Source organism: Notamacropus eugenii, chromosome 4 (genome assembly GCF_028372415.1).
Source record: "Notamacropus eugenii isolate mMacEug1 chromosome 4, mMacEug1.pri_v2, whole genome shotgun sequence".
Lineage (NCBI taxonomy): Eukaryota > Metazoa > Chordata > Mammalia > Diprotodontia > Macropodidae > Notamacropus > Notamacropus eugenii.
The window spans coordinates 28,864,132-28,886,974 of record NC_092875.1 but is presented as its reverse complement, the minus strand read 5'-3'; the positions used below and the strand labels follow the sequence as shown (position 1 = coordinate 28,886,974).

The following is a 22,843-nucleotide window of genomic DNA, read 5'->3' as shown; positions in this document are numbered from 1 at the left end:
AATCAGCAAGGACTCCTTCATCACCCACAATGTTCCAGACACCATGGTAGGGTCTGGGGGGATACACAGTCAAAACAGAAAATGGACCTTACCTCCAAAGAGTTATATTCTGTCGAAGGAAATGACATGTATACATGTAAATAAATTTTAAAAAATAGCCACCAAACATTTCAGGATGTAGGCCTTAGCATCTGGAAGGGCCTCATATGGGGGTCATATTTCATCTGAGCTTGAAAGGAAGTTCAGAATTCTGAGAGACAGAGGGGAGAAAGGAGGGCGTTCTTGGCATGGGAGCAGCCAAAACAAAGTACGGAATGTCCTGGGCAAAGCCACAGCCCGTGGTCCATTCTGGCTAGAACCTGGAATACAGAAAGGACCATAATACATAATGTCTGGAAAAACAAACTGAAACTAGGCTTTATAGACCAAGCAGAGGAGCTTTCTTTTGATTCTGCAGACAAGAGGGAGCCATGGAGCTGTTTGAGCAGGGGAGTGACATGGTCTAAATTATACCATAAGAATATCACTTTGGTAGCTGTGTGGATGCTGGATGCTGGAGCCACTTTCTAAGACCTCTAATTTCCTCCCCTGACCCTGTGACTATCTGGAGTCAGCAAAATGGGTATACCCCAAAGGAGCAAAAGTAGAGAGATTCAGGTCTATGAACATTTACTAAGCACCTACTCTATACAAGAGGGGCATCTAAGTGGTGCAATGGATAGAGCACTAGTGCAGGAGTCAGAAGGACCTCAGTTCAAATCTCACCTCAGACACTTGACACTCACTAGCTGTGTGACCTTGGGCGAGTCACTTAACCCCAATTGCCTCATCCTGGGTCATCTCCAGTCATGCTGATGAATATCTGGTGACTGGATTCAGATGTCTCTGGAGGAGAAATGAGGCTGCTGACCTGCACAGTCCTCCCTCAGTCAAAACAAAGTCAAGTGCAAGTCATATCATCATTTCTCTGATGGCTTGGTCTTCGGCAATGAAGGACAAATACACTCTGTTCAAGCCTTGGGACAATAACCCAATCCAACAGAACATTTCTAAGAACCTACTGTGGTGCTGAGAATACAAAAAGGTCAGCTTCTGCCCTTAAGGAAGGGACGATCTAACAGCCTGCCATTTCTGCAAGAATTTAATCTATCCATAGCTTATTCTGTAGCAAGGTCCCTGCCAGACTCATTTTACCTTGTTGAAATTTCCACCCATTGTTTCTGGATCTGTCCCTCTGGGCCAAGGGAAGCAAAGCTAATCCCTTTTTCCAGTACTTGAAGCGTCTACCTTCTCCCCCATCCCAGGTCTCTTCTAGGGTAAACATTCCAACTCCTTCAACCTAGACTCATTTGATCCTCTGTCATCCTGATTGTCCTCCCCTGGACACTGTCCAGCTCTTCAATGTCCTTCCTATATCTCAGACCGAACAGATTAGCCCTCATAATTATAAGTCATAATAACAGTTACCTTTTATATAGACACTAAGGTTTACAAAGCATGTAATAAGTATGATCTCATTTGACCCTCACAACAACCTTACTCTGGTCCAACATTCATGCACGTGTTATTTTGTGGTTTGTCCTTCCCTCCTGAAGAGGACCGTCACATCAAGGAGGTGATACCAGGATGTGCAAATGAGTGAGGGAGGGCTGTGCAAAGTCACCAGCCTCATTGTACTTTACTTCCTAGCTGTCTGTAGAAGAAATCTGCCTAGGGCCCAAGACAGAAGGAGTATCATCCCCATGTTCCCAGAAGCTGTGTCTATCATGGAAGCTAGGTGGCACAGTGGATAGAGTATCAGACCTTGAGTCAGGAAAACCTGAATTCAAATTCAGCTTCAGACACCTACTGACTGTGTGACCCTGGGCAAGTCACTTCACTCTGTTTACCTCAGTTTCTTCATCTGTAAAATGAACTGGAGAAGGAAATGGCAAACCACTCCAATACCTTTCCCTAGAAAACCCCAAATGGGGTCATGAAGAGTTGACAAGACTGAAACAACTGAACAAAATGCCCATGTTCATTTTCCTACTTCCTGACCCCACAAAAAGCAGCTGAAACTTGTTGGATCTTTTACTGTTCCTAGGGTCTTAGGTTGAGATTGAGAAAAAACTTTAGGGTTCATCTAACATAGGTTCCCAAAGTGGGCAATACCTGCCCCCCCGGGGGGCACTGGAACAATCCAGGGGGCAATAGTAGCCTCTGGTGCAGCTGAGGGCACTGAATGAAAATAACAGGGTGACAGAAGCATAATAAAAAAGAAGAAAAATTTTACAATCGTTCATACATGTTTCAGTTATTGCATAACAGAGTTAAAGTCATGGTGATTACGTAATTTTCCAAATAAATACGCGAAACACCAGATATAACTGATCAGTGGTCAAGCGCATTGTCAGGAGGTCTAGCATCAGCAGGACTACGTATGTGTAATGACTTGTTTACAATACAATAGTAAAGGGTTATGACATAATATTGTATCATTAAAATTTCAATGCAGAAATTTACAGTAAATAACTTAAAATGTATCATTTTAAAAAAACTAATTTTTAAAAGATGCAAATTTAAAAAAAAACTATTAAAGGATTAAAGAAAATTGATTTCCAAGGGGGCACTGAGTAATTTTCTTTTGAAAACGGGGCAGTAGGCTAAATAAGTTTGGGAGCCTCTGATCTAGTATAACTCTTGTTCTGTGCATTTCTCCTTCCAGTCCCCCCAAGTGCTACAGCCTCTCCCCTCCCTCCCAAATTACCTTGTATTTACTTTGTATTTTGAAAATGCTACATAAAAATATTTAAAATATCTGTTTTGAACGTACGTATTATTTCCCCTGAGAGAACATAAGCTCTCTGTGAGCAGGGACTGTTTTTGTCTTTGTATCTATCCACAGCACTTAATGCTTAACTTGACGTACTTTAGGTGTTTAATAAACGCTTGCTGATTGATTGGTTGGTTGGCTGATCTGTGGACCTCAGCTTTCTTGGGTTTTCTGCAGGGCTCAGTAGTAAGTTAGTGAAGAAGATCTGTATAATATCCCAAACCTAGTGTTGCAATCTCCCATTAATTTTTTCATTCATTTCTATTTCTTGAACATTTATTCAGCATTCTTTGTATGCCAGATAGGCCCTAGAGAAAATAAACAAAAATGAAAAATAATCCCTGATTTCATGGACCTTACGTTCTGTTAGGGAATCATGCATTTAATCACTCATTTGAAAAAATATTTATTAAGTACTGGACAGATACCATTTAGCTAGCTACTGGTGGAATATAAGAAGTTTCCCTCAGACTTGGGCCCTGCCATAAAGAAATGTGCAATCCAGTAAACTCCCAGAAACAGAAAGCATCTTTAATCCTCCCTTCATCGTGACCCCTTAGAGTGAAGCCATAGGCTCAGAGTGGGGGCAGTCCTTCCTGGTCCCTTTTCCTCCCCTGCTGGGGCCAACAAGGTCAGGAAAGCAGGTGTCCAAGATGGGCCAGCCCTTGTGAGCATGTGGTCCCTTAAGGCTGGCTAGGTTGCCAAGTGTGGGCCTGGGTTGCCTTGGTGCTGTTGCTATGACGATCTCACTGTGGTTGCCATGTAGATAGTGCAGGACTGCATCACAGCTGTGGGCGTGAGTGCAGAGCATCTCAGGACAGAATCTGGGATTTCTTTAAATGTTGTGGGGGAGGGGGGGTGGTTAGAACAGGGGATGTCAGAACTGGGAGAGACTTTAGAACGGAATGTCAGGGCTGGGAGGGGCCTCAGAACAGGGGATGTCAGGGCTGGGAGGGGCCTCAGAACAGGGGATGTCAGGGCTGGGAGGGGCCTCAGAACAGGGGATGTCAGGGCTGGGAAGGGCCTCAGAACAGGGGATGTCAGGGCTGGGAGGGGCCTCAGAACAGGGGATGTCAGGGCTGGGAGAGGGGTCTTAAAACAAAGCTATATGTAATGATCTCATCGTAACTTTTAAATGCCCCCTCCTTTTACCTTCAGGCCACAGAGGCCCAAAGAGGCAGGGGTAGGGAGGGGATCTTTCAGCACAGGTGTCTGACGGAATGTTTTGGTTTCAGGTGTTAAGAACGATGCAGAGGCGGCACAGCAGCAACACGGACAGCGTTCCCCCTGAAAGGTAATGCCACTACCCGTGTGGTTACTCTTGGTGCTCGTCCCCTTCTCTGGCTGAGTGTCAGTGATGTCATCCATGCACATTTTGGTGGATTCTGAGTCAGACCCGACGTTCTCCCTGGCAATGGGCCAGGTAGGGAGTACAGAGGTCAGGCTTTCTGCAGACGTTGTGACCTTTGGTGTATTAGTGAACCCATTTCATAGATGAGGAAACTGAGACCAACAGAGTTGAGATGACTTGCCCAGAGTCACACTGGAGAATGGAAAGAAAAGAAAATTAAGCATTTTTTAGTGCCTAGTATGTGCCATGGGTTTTAAAGTATTACTTTGTTTGATCCTCACAACAACCCTGGGAGGTAGGTGCCGTTTATTATCTCCATTTTCCAGATGAGAAAATGAAGGCAAACAACGTTAAGTGACTTGCCCAGAGTCACATAGCAAGTAAATGGCTGAGGCTGGATTTGAATTTAGGCCCTTCTGACTCTAAGGCTGGTGCTATAGAGCACTGTTCTACCTAGCTGCCCTAAGTGGGAACTACTAGAATTTATTGAGAAGCTGTGTGTGTGTGTGTGTGTCTGTGTGCGTGTGTGTATGAATGTGTGTGTCTCTGTGTGTGTGTGTGTGTGTGTGTGTGTGTGTGTGTGTGTGTGTGTGTGTGTGTGTGTATGATGATTAGACCTCGGCTTTAGGAAGATCACTCCAATAGCTAAACAGGGAAACAGAGTAGAATGGGGAGACCTTGGAGACAGAATCCCACCTAGAAGGCTGGTATGGTCCCAATGAGAGGTGATGAGGGCCTGCACCAGCTATGTGAAAGTGCCCATTTCTGTATTTCTTCATATTCAGTTTAACCCAGTGTTTTAGCCTGTCTAGGTCTTTTTGAGCCCTGACCATCCTTCCATATGATAGCTGTCCCTGCCAGGTTTGTCTCATCTGCACACTTAATAAGCATGCCATCTATGCCTTTATCCAAGTCTGTGATAGAAAGAGGTCTGGATATGGAGTCAGGAAATCTGGTTACAAGCCTTGGTTCAACCACTTCCCACCTTTGTATGCCAGATAGGCCCTGGAGAAAATAAACAAAAATGAAAAGTAATCCCTGATTTCATGGACCTTACATTCTGTAGAGGAGTCATGCACTTAATCACTCATTTGAAAAAAAATTTTTATTAAGCACTGGACAGATACCATTAGCTAGCTACTGGTGGAAGATACGAAGTTTCCATCAGACTTGGGCCCTGCCATAAAGAAATATGCAATCCAGTAAACTCCCAGAAATAGAAAGCATCTTTGATCCTGCCCTCATCGTGATCCCTTAGAACCCCTTTGTGAACTTGGAAAAAGCACTTAAATTCTCTTCTTTCTAAAATAAGGAGGTCCTTTCCTGATCTTCCCGGATCCTTTCTAGCACTAAATCTATGAGGCGTATGAACCCATTTTAAATACTAGAGGACCAAGCACAGATCCCTGGGACACCTCCCTGCAGACATACTTCCAGATTGGCATTGAATCACTGATGACATGATTAAGCACCTACTGTGTGCCAGATACTGTGCTAAGTGCTTTTGCAAATATTATCTCTTTTTATCCTCACAACAGTCCTGGGAGGTAAGTGCCATCATTATCCCCATTTTATAGGAGAAGAAACTGAAGCAGATAGGTTAAGTGGCATGCCTTGAGTCAAACTGGGAAGTGTCTGAATTTGAACTTGGGTCTTCCTGAGTGCTCTATCCACATGTGCTACCTAGCTGCTCCATGCTTTTCTTGGGTATCTATAGACTCCCTATTATCCATTTTTTATCTGTCCTTTCTAGCATGACATAGTAGATGGGGGCTTGAAGTCAAAAAGACCTGGATTCCCACCTCTGATACTTCCTAGCTGTGTAATCTTGGGCAGGTCATTTCTCCCCTCCTGGCCTCAGTTTCCCCATCCATGAAATGAGGAAGTTCAACTAAGTGGCCTCTGAGGTGCCTTCTAGCTCTAGAACTGTGATTCTTGGTCACTGACTTCTCTATGCCTTGGTTTCCTCACCTGTAAAACGAGAGTTGAACTCAGTGACCTATAAGGTCCCCTCCACTTCTAAATCTGTGAACCTATGAGTGTCCGTTGCCAAACAAACAAAAAGGAAATGAAAGTTGAGCAGGTCCTACTTCTCCCTGTGGTTAGTTATCATTATCCACACCACCCTGAGCAGCATTTCTCTTTGACATTCCCTTTTTCCTCCAAGATGCACAGGACAAGCAGATGTGGGTGTGAGGCCTGATAGCCCAGTCTGCTCTATGCCAGCTGCTGCTCCATCTGCTATCCAGCATATAAGTGGTTAAACCAAGATCCTCCTCACAACCACTGTCTCTCATACCTGTGTATTCATCCCTCCTCCCCCTACTCCCATGGTGGTCCTTGCTGGTTCAAGTCTGAGGACCCAGGGAATGAAGCAGAGCTATAAAAAGCGTTGCTTGGGGGCAGTGGGCATTTCCTGGGGGGACTGGAGCCCGCTGAGAGTTCTGCAAATTTCCAAGCACTGTGTGGAGCAAGGGGACAAGAAGAGTTTTCCAAGGTTCCCAGTAGAGGCAGGATAAAGGAGAAGATGGCTGGCTGCCTGTGTGTGTGTGTGTGTGTGTGTGTGTGTGTGTGTGTGTGTGTGTGTGTGCGCGCGCGTGCACACAGTCTCACCTTTGTGGCCTAGACTTCTCATGTTGAGGAATTCTCAGGCCTTGCTGGTGAGAGCAAAGGCTTTCACTTACCAATCTGAGAACTGCTCTTGTCAACTATACTTAACAACAACCTCAGTTTCTATAGTACATTAAGGTTCACAAAATACTTTCCTACCTGTGAGGCAGCTCACACCTGGATCATTATACCTCCTCTGCTCCTCCAGTTTTCATTTATACTGCCAACTCAGGTTGCACTCAGGAAGGAAGGAAGGAAGGAGGGAGGAAAGAAGGAAGGAAAGAAGGGAGGAAGGAAAGGGAGGGAGGGAGCAGGGAGGGAGGAAGGAAGGAAGGAAAGAAGGAAGGAAGGAAGGAGAGAAGAAATGAAGGAAGGGAGGAAAGGAAGGAAGCACTTATTAAGCACCTACTATGTGCCAGGCTCCTTACAAACATTATCCCCTCTGATCCTCACAGCAACCCTGAAGGTAGATACTGTTCTTTTTCTCATTTTACATTTGAGGAAACTGAGCCAAGCAAAGGTAAAATGACTGGCCCAGGGGTCATACAGCTAATAAGTCTCTGAAGCTGAATTTGAATTCAGGTCTTCCTGACTCTAGGCCCAGCCCTCTATCCGCTGTCCCACTAGCTGTCTCTGTTTCTTTACTAGCATTAACCTTGATGTTTATTTTAATCCAGGTTCACTGAGATGAGCAGTCTTAGAGAAGGGGCACACACAGCATGACTTGTCCAAGGTACTGAATACCTCTAGAGCTAGCCATGTTGGGGGAAGGCTGAGGGGATTGGCCCTAAAAGTGAATGTCAGTTTGACAACCAATTTCCTGAAAGCCCAAAGGTTCCCCTGGATCAATAAAATGGCGTGAGAGATTTAAATCCAGTAAGGGTCTTTCACGTCCCTTAGACCAATGTCTTCATTTTACAAGAGTGGCCTCCTCCAAGGTCCAACAGGTAGGATACAAGCGTAGGTTCCTCCGACTCCCAATTCACTATTATTTCCATGGTGACTTAACTACCTGTTGTCTGTGGGGATGGATCCCCCAGGGGATGGGAATAATTGAGTCTCAGATTTGTAGAGAAGTAGCAGACTATAGAAATGGATAAAGGGTTGGGAATGGAGTGAGAAAATTGAATCCTGATTTTGACATATGTATATTGGTGTGACTCTGGAACAGTTCACTTTACCTTTCTCAGCCTCAGCTTCCTAATTTCTAAAATGGGAATAACAGGAGCATTTACATCTCATTGGCTTGTTGGTGAGATCAAACAAGATGATGAGAGGAAGTACTTTCCAAACCTTAAAGCACCACGTAAATGTTAGCTTTTTAAAAAAATCATATTTATTAGAACCCAGGCTGGAGCTCTTGAAATTCTAGGAACATGAATTCTACTTAATTCATTCTTCACTTATTCTCTTCTTTGAGTTCTTTCTGTCTGTCTTTTTTTAAAAAATTGTTATCTTGTGGGGGGATTTCTATCACCTTGAATTCCAAATTATCCCCCCCATCCTGTTATCTCCCTAAAGCCAGCAAAGTAACAAAGAATAGATAGAAAAGGAGAAAACAATTCATAGCAAACCAAACACCGCATTGACCTAGTCTGACATTATATATAGCATTCTACACCCTTAGCGCCCCCATCTCTGCAAAAAAAAGAGAAGGTGCCACATTTTCTTAACTATTCATGGCCAGGTTTGGACATTAGAATTACTCAGTACCCCATTTCTTTTCTGACTGTTGTTTGCACTGTTGTGCAATTGTAAATTTCTTGAGAGTAGGGATTGTTTCATTTTTCTATTTACCATTCTCTCTAAGGCTGCCTTCCATCTACTCTGGACGGAGTGTTCCAAAAGTCTTGGTGAAGTTGTAAGCTTTAACAGCTATTAAATTTAGTTGAAATTAAATATCCATTGAGTTTGATAGATGTTCAGGCTCAAAACTACACTAAGACTTTTGGAACACCCTGTGTTTATCTTGTATGTACTCATTTATACATGTTTTCTGTTTCACTAGAATCTCAACTGCTTAGATGTTACCTTTTTTGGATCTGTAGACAGGGGAAGAGTTTATGACCAAGTGAGGGAGGGAAAGGGTCACTGAAGATGAAATGAATAATTTTGATTACATAATATTAAAAAAAGATTTTGTACAAACCAAATCAATGCAGCTTAAATTAAAGAGAAATAGTTAACTAGGAAAAATACTTGTAGTAAGTTTATCTTATAAAGATCTCATTTCCATGATATATAAGGAACTGACTTACATTTTTAAATTTTTTTATTAAATTATTTTATTTGTTTTCAGTGTTCTATAGTCACTTCCATATATCTTAGATTTTTTTCCCCTCCTTCCCCCTTCCCTCCTCATTCCCTCCCTGAGATGGTGTGCAGTCTTATATAGGTTCTACACATACATTTCTATTAAATACCTTTTCACCTTAGTCATGTTGCATAGAAGAATTAAAATCAATGGGAGAAACCATAAAACAAAACAAAACACAATACAAGAGAAAATGGTCTGCTTCATTCTGTGATCTAATTCCATAGTTCTTTCTCTGGATGTGAAAGGCATTTTGCCTCAAGAGTCCATTGGGAATTTTTTAAGTCCTTGCATTGCAATGAAATACTAAGTCTACCAGAAAAATTCCTTGCTCACTGTGGTTGATGCTATGTACAAAGTTCTCCTGGTTCTGCTCCTTTCACTCAGCATCAGATCATATAAGTCTTTCCAGGCCTCTCTGAAGTCTTCCTGTTCATCATTTCTTATACCACAATAGTATTCCATTACATTCATATACCATAATATATTCAGTCATTTTCCAGTTGATGGGCATCCCCTTGATTTCCAGTTTTTGGCCACCACAAAGAGAGCTGCTAGAAATATTTTTGTGCATGTGGGACCCTTTCCCATTTCTATGATCTCTTGGGGATACAGTCCTAGAAGTGGTGTTGCTGGGTCAAAAGGTATGCACATTTGTTTAACCCTTTGGGCATAGTTCCAAATTGCTTTCCAGAATGGTTGGATCAGCTCACAGCTCCACCAACAATGAATTAGTATTCCAACTCTCCCTCATCTTCTCCAACATTTATCATCTTCCTGTTTTGTCATGTTTGACATACTGATAGGTGTGATGTGGTACCTTAGAGTTGTTGTGATTTGCATCTCTCTAATCAATAGTGATTTGGAGCATTTGTTCATATGACTATAGATAGCTTTAATTCCTTCCTCCGAAAACTGTCTGTTCATATGCTTTGACCATTTATCAGTTGGGAACTGACTTACATTTTTAAGAATAAGAATTATTTTTCAATTGAAAAATAATCCAAGGATATGAACAGGTAATTTTCAGAGATGCCCAGGCTGTCAACAGGGATATGAAAAAATATTCAATCACTGATAATTATAGAAGTGCAAATTAATAATAATAGCTAATAATCCAATCCAGTAAACATTTATGAAGCATCTACTAAGTGCTAGGGATACAATTGATACAAAAAAAGGCAATCTTTTCTCTCAAGGAGCTTATAATCTAAAGGAAACAGGAAAAGTGGGATGAGAGTCTGGCCAGGACACTGGGGTATCTTCTTCTGCGGCGTCAAAACCAGGCAGGGCAGCAGATTCAAAGGGTAGAGGTATTTATATAGCACTTACTATGTGCCAGCCACTGTGCTAAATGCTTTATAATTATTGCCTCACGTCCTTACAACAATCCTGGGTAGTGGGTGATATTATTATCCCCATTTTACAGATGGGGAAACTGAGGCAAACCACAGATTAAGTGACTTGTCCAGGCTTACACAGCCAGTGTCTAAGACTGGATTTGAACTAGCAGTTCTGAGGTCTGCCTATCATCAGGTAACAATGATGACGAAACATGGAAAATGACAAATGCTGGAAGGGCTGTGGGAAAACAGGTACGTTAGGGTACCATAGGTGGAGTTGTGAATTGATTCACCATTCTGGAAGGCAATATAGAGTTATACCCCAAAAGTCACTAAATTATGCATACCCTTCGACCACCTGCCACACTACAACTAGGCATATCCCTCAAAAGATAATAAAAGGAGAAATAGACATAAAAATATTTGTAGTAGCTCTTTTCATATTGACAAAGAACAGGAAATTATGATGTCCACTGGGGAATGTGAGGGAATGCTGATATGACCCAGGATATGACAAAAGGAGTTTCCCTAGTGTGTTTTTCATTGACATTAGTCAGCCAGATAACCTCTTTTAATCAGGACAATTGGTCCAAATTCCCTTAAAAGCCTATGGCATGCTCTCTCTCAGGTATACACAGACAAAGCCCAGGGGAGGATTAGGCTGACACTGAGAAGAGAGTTAGAGTTTGCCTTCAGTTTAGGCAAGTGAGTCACAGGTAGAGGACAGGTGTGGTCAGAGGGTGATTTCACAGCGACTCGTTGCTCGAAGCCCTTTCTTGAATCTAGAACTTGCATTTTTCTCTGGTGTCAGAGATCATGTTCATTAAAACAGCTTCATGTGTATCAGTATTTGTTCTCAGTGTGTCTCTCTCTTCCCTCCCTCCACGCCAGCTTCTCCTTTCTTAAGTCCTCCGTGTATTTCTGTATTGTTGGCCAGATGCTTGACCTCCTACTGGTGGTCTCCTCTCTAGAGTGACTTGGTCATTGGAGAGACAGGGAGAAGGGAGAGGGAGAAACTCTCTCCTCTTTTTTCTGCCTCTGTAACCAAGAATGATTCCCTCTAATGAACCAGAATCTGGAGTCCTTCAGCACTGAACTGATCCACCATGGAACTGAAGAACATTGAAGGTTTCTCCAGCTTTTTAAAGCCCTTCAGAACGTGGTTAGTTCGTTTAGTTAACCAATCAGCTCCCTTCCCTCTTAGAGTCAAAGAGGAGTTCAAAACCAGAAAAAAGAATCAGAGGGTGTAAATAACCTTATTTTCATTTTTTAAAAACCTAATCAGGTCTGAGTCATTGATCAATTGAAGTCCAACCTCTTCTCTTTTGTTTGTATTCCTAACATTTTAGCACAGTGCTTAGCTGGCTTTTGTTGTTTTCAGTCATTTTCAGTCATAGGTGACTGTTTGTGACCCCATTTGGAATTTTCTTGGCAGAGATATTGGAGTGGTTTGCCATTTCCTTCTGCAGCTCATTTTACAGGTGAGAAAACTGAGGCAAACAGAGTTAAGTGACTTCCCCAGGATCACACAGCTAGTAAGTGTCTGAAGCCAGATTTGAACTCTGGTCTCCTTGACTCCAGGCCTGGTGCTGTATCCAGTGTGCCACACAGCTGCCCCCTAGTTTACCTTTATATTAAGAATATTTATTTTTAACATTTTTTTTTAATTTTGAGTTCCACATTCTTTCCCTCCCACCTCTCTCCATGCATTGAGATCAGTGATTGAGTTCACTTTCCATCAGTTTACGTAAGTCTTCTCACGCTTCCCTGGATCCATCCCATTTCTCCTTTCATACAATGCAATAAGCCTATGACATCCTGGCTGGTTTAGCTGTTCCCCAGATAATGACTATCTACTTTGTTTATAGTTCTTTGCTACTATAAAAAGCATTGCTATGAATATTTTGGTATGGGACTTTCTTTCAATTGCCTATGTATCTTTTGGGGACATTTTGTCTGAAGTCATTCAGCTAGCATTGAGTACCTACTATGTACAGATATTGTGCAAAGTGCCAGGTTTACAAAGAAAGGCAAAAGACAGAAGTTTATTTTTTCTCCACCTCAGAAATCGAAGCCAGACCCTCAGCTCCGAGACCAGTGTGGACGAAGGTGGTGTCTTCGAAGGTTTGAAGCTCGAAGATTCCTCCCCTCCTCCCATCTTCTCTGGATTAGCCGGTCTGCAGCCAGGCACCCTTACAGCCACCCCATTCCAGTCAGGTTTGGTTCTGGGCTCATCCCCTGGAGGTGGGGAGGTGTTCATACAGATGCCAGCCCCCCGAGAAGAAGGGGCCAGCCGGGGAGAGAGCGGGACCTTCCATCACCGACCAACGTCCCACCACTTCCACCATGGCCACCACCGGGGAAGCTCCCTGCTGCATGTGGGTGGTGACCGGCATGGGCATGGAGAAGAAGGTGGGGAAGATCAGCCAGGAACACCAGCTCCAGCCCTCTCAGAGCTCAAGGCCGTGATCTGCTGGCTGCAGAAAGGACTCCCTTTCATCTTAATCCTCTTGGCTAAGCTGTGCTTCCAGCATAAGTTGGGTGAGTTCTGAGAGGGTCTATCTTGACTGAGCCAGAAAGAACATGGAGGGGAATTAACTTTGATCCAGTTCACAGATTTCAGGCCTAGAGTCAAGAGCCGTAGCTCTCTACTCAGAAACCTAGGGTTCCGATTACCTTTCTGATCTTCCCCTCACTGTGAGACCTTGAACAGTAACAACAATGGTAGCTATTGCTAATGTTTATATAGCTGATGTGATATATGGAGCACTGACCTGAAGTTAGGAAGACCTTTCTTCCTGAGTTCAGATCTGACCTCAGACACTTACTAGCAATGTGACCCTGGGCAAGTCACTTCACCCTATTTGCCTCAGTTTCCTCATCTATGAAATGAACTGAAGAAGGAAATGGCAAATCACTCTAGTATCTTTACCAAGAAAACCCCAGAATGGGTCATGCAGAGTCAGACATGACTTCAGACTTCAAAATCCACTGTTCTTTTCCCTGTATCTGTCTCATTAATTAGGAAGAGGTAGATTAAAAATATCAGACTTGAATTTTTTTGAAGTGAATGATTTTCACTGTTTTCATCAAGTTCCTTCACTTTCCAGTGCTTTTAGCATAGGTGCCAAGGTGCACTGGTAGATGAATTTCCTCACCTGGGATTCCCTATGCCAATGAAATCACAAGTCCCCTCCCTACTATGGGCTAGGCAGGAGAGGTGGCTTGGTGGGGTAATTTTGAAGCAGGAAGACCAGGATACAAGACCTGCTTTTGGCATGTGCTTATTGCCTGTGTGACCATAGGATGGTTACTTAACCTCCCAGGGCCCCCAGCAACTAAGATTGTAAGTTGCAAACAGGTTGCCGGTCTACATCAATGTATGAGCCTCCCAATGAGGAAATGTTTCCAAGTCCAGATCTCTCCACCCAGATGAAATCACAAGTTCAGACTACTTCTCCTGTCCCCTAACTCCCTTTCTCCTAAAGCCATGCAAAGCGCTAAGGTTTTTCAGGGAGCTAAAGCTCTAACTTCATCAATGTATGAGCCTCCCAATGAGGAAACTCCCTTTAGCAATGCACATCATCGCCTATATGACCCCTCACGCACAGTCTTATAGAATTGCCTGAAGATTTGAACCCAAGCTGCCTTGACTGAGGCTAGCTCTCTAGCCCCAGGCCACCTCTCTTGCCTTGCACATAGTAGGTGCTTAATAAAATGGTGATGACTTCATTCTACACACAAGACTCACTGACAGGCACACATTAATGTTAAGTGTGTATCTCGTCTTCCCTTGGATACAAAAAGAAAATGAAAATGTCCAAGACTGTCTGGGGGATTCCACTCAATATATTTCCCCAAGTAATAATGAACCCATATAAAGTAAATACAAAGTCTCTTCATCCTAGGGTTGAAAAGGATGTCAATAATGGTAGGCAGAGGTAGTGGGGGAAAGGTCTTCTGTATGAGGAGCTGTGCTCTGAAGTAAGCTGGGGATGGATGCCAAGAGGTAGAGGGGAGTCCTGGGAATGCCTTTAGTGCTCCTTACTTACTTTCATAATTGAGCCTGACACCCCTTCCCATCTGTCCCCCCAGGCATTGCTGTATGCATCGGGATGGCCAGCACATTCGCCTACGCCAACTCCACCCTCCGTGAGCAGGTATCTCTAAAGGTAAGTCTGTTCACTTCCCATGGAGGGAAGACTGTGGTCCTTTCCTCAGGGACAGACTGGTACCTCAGTTTCTCATGAGACCTCTTACCCAAACCTCTGACTCTTGGAGCTAAAGACATTTAGCCAAGAGAAGGCTCTAGGGGAAGGCATGACAACTCTCTTTAAGAGTTGGCATGTGTAAGAGGAATTCATAATAATAATAGCTAGCATGTTTATGGTACTTTAAAATTAACAAAGCATTCATTTATTCCTCACAACACCCCTGAGAGGTAGGTATGATCATTACACCCATTTTACAGACAAGAAAACTGAGGTGGCAATAGCATGTCTATAGTGATTTAAAGTTTGCCTACACAACAATTCTGGGAGGTAGGTGCTGTTATTATCCCCATTTTACAGATGAGGAAACTGAGGCAAACAAGGGACTTGCCACACAGCTTAGTAAGTGACTAAGTCAGGACCTGAATGCAGGGATTCCAGACTCCAGACTCAGTGTGCTATCCATGGTGCTGCCCAGATGCTTAGAAATCCCCACTCCATTATGCCCAACATGTAGCCACCCACCCTAGCTTCAAGGCCTCTAGTGAGGGGGTACCCACTTTGAGAACACCCTCAAGGTTAAGAAGCATTTCCATACCCCAAGCCCAAATGTGCCTTTCTCCTCCCTGCTGCTCCTGGTGTTACCCTCTGGGTCCAGGCAGAACAGGGTATGCACAGCTTGTCACAGTGAAGAGGGTGTCGCATTTGGACTTTGGAAAACCTGAATTCTGACCTGGGCAACCCCGCTCAGGGAAATCAGCCTCACTTTCCTCCAGTGTAGCATGCAGATATTAACAATTATCCCACCTGCCTCCCACGGTTGTTGGGAGAAGAATGCCTCATCCAATTTAATTAATCATGGTGTAAAAATAAGTCATTATTATCTTTCCTGAAGGCAGTATGGGGTAGGAGATAGAGAGCCAGGAAGGAATTTAGGAAGACCTGAGTTCAAATCTTGCTTATTGCCACTGGCACCTCCTTGAGCCTCAATTTGCTTATGTGTCTGAGACCAGATGGCCTCTGAGACTCAGGTCTAGAGATATGAACCTGTGATCTTTGTTCAGACCTGTCATTTCATCTATATGAAGACCTTCCAGTGTGGAAACTACCTTCCCCAATGCAACTCAGTAACTCTTCTGTAACAGGGTCAGGAAAGCAAAGATGTGGAGCCAGAAAGGTCCTTAGAAGGTATCTGGTCTAAGCCTTCATTTAACAAATGAGCAGACTGAAGTCTACCAAGATAAATCAAGTGAGAAGCAACTGCATAGTGAATAGAGAACTGACCTTGAATTCAAAGAGAGGAGTTCAAATCCTGCCTCTAAAACGCACTGACTGTGTGACCTTGGACAAGTCATTTCTATCTCAGTGGTCAAATAGAAGCTGATAACTGTAGGCTCCATATTGACTTAGAAAACCACAAATTCACATTATCTGTGCTATATTTTTATTTATTCTGTTAAATATTTTCCAATTACATTTTAATCTCAACTGGGCTGTACTTGAGTATTGTAAACCACATGCAGTCTGGCTGCTGTTTAACTTCCACCCAACCCTCTGAGACTACATGGTGGGGAGCAGGGGCCTCCACTGGTAGAAGTGCCTTACTCTGGGGCTTCCTGCAGCCACACCAGAAGTCACACTGTCTCTCAACATGTGTTCAGCTATATAAAAAATAAATGCGAGGTATTTGGGGCAGAGGAACATTATGAACCAGGGAATATCAGGAAAGATCTCATGGAGGAGGTGAAGTCAAGGCAACAAGCATTTATTAAATCCCTATTGTGTGATGCTCTGATTTAATCTAAACAGCTTATGGTAGCCTGAAATTGAGACACCCAGTACTGTGTCATGGGTACCTCACAAAAACTGTAAGGTCGGTGCTATTATCTTACTTTACAAGGAGTAAAATGAGGCAGACAGAGGTTATGTGATTCACCCAGGGTCACACAGTGACTCAGGTCTTCCTGACTCCAGGTCCAGCACTTTTGCACCGTGGCACCACCTGCAGCCTCATGATGGCACAGCTAGTCTATGGTACAGACGAGTACCGAATCTATCACCCTGAACAAAAAGAGTTGTTTGAGTTGTCTCTGACTCTCCATGACCCCATTTGGAGTTTTCTTGGCAAAGATACCAGATTGGTTTGCCATTCCTTCTCCAGCTTTTTCATAGATGAGTAAACTGAGGCCAACAGGGTGAAGTGACTTGCCCAGGGTCATACAGCTAGTAAGTGTCTGAGGCTGGAATTGAATTCAGGAAGTTGAGTCTTCCTGACTCCAGATCTGACCCTCTGTGCACTATGGCGCCACCTAGCTACCTGAAAGACCAGCCCTCTACTAGGTCTTCATTTTGTTTTTATTAATATGTTATTACCAATAATATATTTAAGGGTCAATAGTATAATTAATAAGTATCAGTGTTAAATGATGATATAATAAACAGCAGTATTATAGTATACAATAGTATTTATATTATAAATGTATATTTATAATTTAGTCATAATGATCGTCTTTCTTGGATTTGAACTCAGAGGTTCCAGGGTAGATTTTCCAGTGAAAATCTTTACCAGAAGAACGTGCTTTCCCTTCTTTTCTGGTATATTGTGTCCAGGCTTTTCCAGTGCTTGGCTAAATCCAAGTTCATCCCTTGGCTCTGGCCTGGATTTATAGAGAATTAAACTGGCAGGCATGATTTACTGGGGGAAGAAAGGTTCCTTAGTGGCTTAATCACTCTCATCACAAGCGTCTGTTGGCCCGGAGTGCCTTCTGAGGTCATTCACCGTGACCGCTCCTGAAATAATGGGTGGATGGAGAGGCATTTATATTGTCCAGTCTCTGCAAATGCACATTGGAACAGTGAGCGGTCTTCTGATCTGTGTCTGGAGACAGGGTGGATCGAGCATTTACTGAAACCTCGCTTAGGTTGACAATGAGAAAGTGATGACATCATCGCATCCCAGCACTGGACTGTCATGGGAAGCGGGCCTTGGAAAATGCTTAACTTTGTCTAATCAAAGGCAGTCCGCCTGTGCTTCATGCCCTCCTGTGTCCGCGAGTGGAGACAGAGCTGCTTTTGTCAGTAGCCAAGGGGATTGCTCCCACAAAAGAAAGATGAATGTGAATTCAATATAGTTTAAAAAATACATACTTAGTTGGGGCCTATTGTGTTCTTGGAGCTGGGGAATCCCCATCCAAAACCAAAACAATCCCTGCTCTCAAGGCCCCCATATTTTACTGGATGAATACAGCATATAAACCAAAAGTGAATTCAAAGTGTATTTCAAATAGGTAAGATATAATAGAGTATAAATATAGAAAAGAATGTAATACAATACATGTTGATTCAAAGACATACAAAATAGGATATAAGTATAATAATGTATGTAAATTTAAAGCATATACAAATTAGATAGGATATAAGTACAGAATATAATATAAATAATTCATAAGTCAATTCAAAGTATATACAAAAGAGAGATAGGATAGAATATCATATATAATAATAATCACTAACATTTATACGGGGTTTTAAGGTTTGCAGAGCACCTTACCTGTATTATCTCATTTAACCTTGACAACAACCCTAGGCGGTAGACACTAGTATTCCATTTTACAGTTGAGAAAACTGAGGCAGACAGAGGTTTGAAGGACTTAATCGGGGTCACACAGCTAATAAACGTCGGAGGTTGAATTTGAACTCAGGTCTTCTTTAGTCCAACTCCCATCATTCTATCCACTGTGCCACCTGATGGCCTGCAATGGATTAACATTGCAGCCTTTATACCCACCATGTGCATTTCCATCACAGCTCAGCCAGGTATATTTTTAATTCTTTGCCCATCTTATTAATGAAGAATAAGAGAGAGTTCTTACCGTAGTGGTTGGAGAACCAGCTGACAGAAGGGTGACATGTCCTGAATTCTTGCCATGTGAGAAAAACCAGGGTTCGAATACCACCATTGCCACTTATTAGTTGGGTGATCATCGGGAAGGCAAGAAGGACCTGTAGGCAGAGTTGTAGACAGGTTATAATCTGTCATCTGTTAGTTCCTTATGAAAAAATTGCCCTTTTAAGTGAACACTGTTCTTTGTCCTCATTCTCATTGCAAATTCCACGTGCTAAGGAAATGACATATTGTTTGCCTATGGATATGACCCAACTAAGACCCAATAATAGACCCAACTAAGTCAGATGACTTCCAAGGTGTCACAGGAGTGATCATGCTAACACTAAAAGTTGGCGTTTCTGTGGAAAGCATTTTATAAATATCTCATTTGTTCCTCACAACAACCCTGAGAGGTGTGTGATGTTATTCTCCCATTTTACAGATGGAGAAACTGAGGCAGAGAGGTTAAGTTCTTTGTGTGGAATCATACTTACTATTGGTGTGAACTTGGGCACGTCACTTAACCCCCTCTGCCTCGATTTCCTCATCTGTAAAATGAGCTGGAGAAGGAATTGGCAAAGCACTCCAGTATCTTTGCCAAGAAAAGCCCAAATGGGGTTCAAAGAGTTAGACATGACTGAAAAACAACTAAAAGACCACAAAAACAGGCTCAGTGGGTGCTGGGCATAAGACAAGATAAGACAAAAATGGGATTATTCTTGTCCTCTGGAAGCTTATGTTCTATCAAGGAAGACGGTATGTACACATATAAGTATAGTCAGAATATGGAGAATGTCCTCATTCTGCCCCCCCTTTTTTTCTTCTGAACTGAAGTTTCTTCTCTAGGCCTGTCACACTGGACCAGGAATCAGGAAAACCTGAGTTCAAACCCAACCTCAGGACAAATCGCTTAACCTCTGTCTAGCTCAGTTTTCTCAGCTACAAAATGGGAATAATATAGCACCTACCTCCCAGAGTGGTTGTGAGATTGAATGAGATGATATTTGTAAAGCAGTTAGCACATAGCACTTAATAAATTCCACCTTCTTTCCTCTTTGTGCCTCAGTTTCCCCATCTATAAGATGGGATAATAAAGCACCTATCTCCCAGGGTTGTTGTGAGATTGAATGAGATAATATTTGTAAAGCGCTTGGCACAGGACCTGGCACATAGTAAGCGCTTAATAAATCCCTCCTTCTTTCCTATTTGTGCCTCAGTTTCCCCATCTATAAAATGGGAATAATAAAGCACCTATCTCCCAGGTTTGGTGTGAGGAGCAAATGAGATAATATTTGTAAAGCGTTTCTCTTGGTGCCTGGCACATAGTAGGTGCTTTATAAATGTTTCTTCCTGCCTTCCTGTCTCTTGTTTTATCTTCAGGAAAAGAGATCAATCCTGGTCATCTTCTGGATTTTGGCCTTCCTGGTGGGGAATACCCTTTATGTACTGTATACATTTAGCTCCCAACAGCTGTACAACAGGTGAGCACAAGCATCTCTCTGACTCCCCCTGGGCTTAAATGGGAGAGTCAAGAATGTGGACCTTGAGACCAGAGCAGAACCCTTCAAGCTTGTTCATTAGTATACAGAAGTAAATGATTCAGCTCCAATTTGTGCCGGGTAATCATCCAGTCAGTAGGTATTTATTCATCACCTACTGTTTGCCAGGCACTCTGTGAGGTGGTGGGGATACAGAAACAAAATGAAACAATTCCTGTCCTCCAGCAGCTTCCATTCTCTTTTGAGGATACAATATCGTTCAATCATCAAGCATTTATTAGGTTCCTTCTGTATGCCAGGAACTGTTTTAGGCTCTGGAATTACAGGTACAAAGATGGAAATAGTCCCTATTTACTCTAATGAGAGAGGCATCAAGTAGAGTTTAGGGGAGATTACAGAGGGAGAAAACACTAAACCCTGGGAGGGCTAGAAGGCATAAAAATCAAGGGAGGCTTCATAGGGGAGGAAGCATGTAAGCCCTTGAACTGAGACCTGATGAAGGACAAGTTTCAGAGAGGCAGAGAGGAGGAGGAAATGTTGAATCATTTCAATCGTGTCTGACTCTCGGTGACCTCATTTGGGGTTTTCTTGGCAGAGATCCTGGAGTGCCTTGCCATTTTATTTCCTTCTCCAGCTTATTTTAAAGATGAGGAAACTGAGGAAAGCAGGGTGAAGTAATTTGCCCAGGGTCACACAGCTCATAAATGTCTGAGGCCAGATTTGAACTCAGGGAGAGTCTTCTTGACTCCAGACCTGATCCCAAGTCACCTAACCTCAGTTTCCTCATTTGTAAAATGGATGGCCTCTGAGGTTCCATCCAACTATGGATCTGTGATGTTGATAAACTGGAGACCATCTAGTGAGAGAGGGGCTTAGAGGAGAGAGAAAGGCCTTGAAGAAACTGGGGGTGTTTAACATAAAGAAGAAAATGCTTGGGGCTGGGGGAGTATGAGGACATGACAGCTCAGTATGAAAGGGCTTCATGCAGAAGGAGAGATGAGCCTGGTTCTGATCAGCCCCAGAATATAGGACTTATATCAACAGAAGAAAATTGCCAAGAGGCAGAGCTTACTCTTATGGAATCTTCCTGAAGGACTCTCTGAGAGCCATTGACCGCTTCAGGAGGTAGTGGTCTTCTCCTCACCACATATCTTCAAGTATCTTCTGCAAAGTCCCTTTCTCAGCCATAATTTGGACCCCTGGTCTCTAAGGGCCCTTCTAGCTGGGGATACTCTGTGAATATGAGTTCTATAAGTAGATGTCAGAATTGAAAGAGGCTTTCAGCACCATGGATAGAGCACTGGGCTTGGAGACAGGAAGCCAAGAGTTCATATTTGACCACAGATACTTACTAGCTGGGTGACCCCAGAGAAGTCCCTTAACCTCTGTCTGCCTCAATTTCCTCATCTGTGAAATGAGGACCTCCCAGGGATATTATAGGGATAATATGAGATAATGTTTGTCAAGTGCTTTATGAACCTTAAAGCCATCATCATCATCATCTCATTATCATCATTCCTGGAGGACATAGAGTGGGATGGGCAAGGTTTGATAGGTTTCAGTCTGCACTGTTACAGGGAACATTCAAACTGATGAGCATAAGCTATATAGGAATTTAGAGAAGGGAAGGATCCTTGTGACCTGGGGTTGTCTTTTTGGTTGAGGTAGCACTTGGGATGGGCTTGAAATGCAGCTCCTCTGGTTTGAAAGCTGATTTGGGGGCATAAGCTATATTTTCCCCCCTGTTCTTCAGCCTGGTAAGGTTCTAAATCTATGGTGCTTGTCCGGTGAATTTTGTCCTGTTATCCAACCCCTCTTTGATAATTGGAGCAGAGGGTTGGGTTGGGGGCTGGGAAGTTGGAGTTTCCTGGAATTTCAGATACATTTCTAGATGGTGTCATTCACCATCCCTTACTTGTATTACACACATGCACACACACACACACACACACACATACACACACACACACACACACACACACACACACTGGGGCTTAGAAGAGTCAGACCCTTTATAAACACAACTGAATCAAACTCTTGAGATGGGGCAAAGCAAGAGAAAGACAGAGACACACGTACACTGAGAGATAGAGATAGAGACTGGGACAGAGAGACAGACACAGAGACAGAGACCCAGAGACAGAGAGAAAGAGACAGAGACAGAGAGACAGAGACAGAGACTGAGAGACTCATTAGCGAAGAAGATAGATGCATCCTTTCACTCATTCCGGACACCCAGCCAGAAACAGGAGGGGGAGAGGGGCTCTGACAACAGGGATCAAAGAGAACAAACCTAATTATTCTTTCATGGAGCAATCCTTTTGATACAAGGAGACCCCGAGTCTTCTCAGCTCTCCAGGTTGCTTCTCCCAGTACTCACATGACAAGGACTCAGACCCTTTCCCCATGCTGGTTACAGTCTCCTGGGTGTTCTCCAATCTACCATCTTCTTCTAGACTCAAACATGGTACACTCCAGATGTGACCCGGCCTGGGTAGAATGTGGGGGGGTCCCATCATTCCTTCCTGCCTGGTCTAGTTGCCACGGCTGTGATCAGTGCTGGGCTGATGCATAGAATAAAGGAACCTGACTCTGTGTCTTCACAACCAGCCTCATCTTCCTCAAGCCCAACCTGGACAGCCTGGATTTCTTTGACCTGCTATGGATCGTGGGAATCGCTGACTTCATGCTGAAATACATCACCATTGCACTCAAGTGTCTCATTGTGGCGCTGCCCAAGATCATCCTGGCTGTCAAGTCTAAGGTAAGGGGCTGTTTCCATGGTCAGGCCCAGTTCCCCTAAAGTGAGGCCTA

At 43.3% G+C, this 22,843-nt stretch overlaps 1 protein-coding gene across 4 annotated transcripts in view; it reads left to right on the top strand.

Moving 5' to 3' along the window:
- The window catches only part of RNFT2 (ring finger protein, transmembrane 2), an 85,830-nt gene that overhangs the window by 7,685 nt on the left and 55,302 nt on the right, over positions 1 to 22,843 (top strand). For 3 of the 4 annotated variants that reach the window (XM_072600335.1, XM_072600331.1, XM_072600332.1), the window contains exons 3-7: positions 4,051 to 4,109; positions 12,499 to 12,974; positions 14,529 to 14,605; positions 19,911 to 20,011; positions 22,640 to 22,793. In XM_072600335.1, coding sequence (XP_072456436.1) covers positions 4,051 to 4,109; positions 12,499 to 12,974; positions 14,529 to 14,605; positions 19,911 to 20,011; positions 22,640 to 22,793 — 867 coding nt within the window. Of the gene's footprint in view, positions 1 to 4,050; positions 4,110 to 7,453; positions 7,510 to 12,498; positions 12,975 to 14,528; positions 14,606 to 19,910; positions 20,012 to 22,639; positions 22,794 to 22,843 lie in introns of those variants that run through there. The other variant, XM_072600333.1, reaches the window with a different exon arrangement.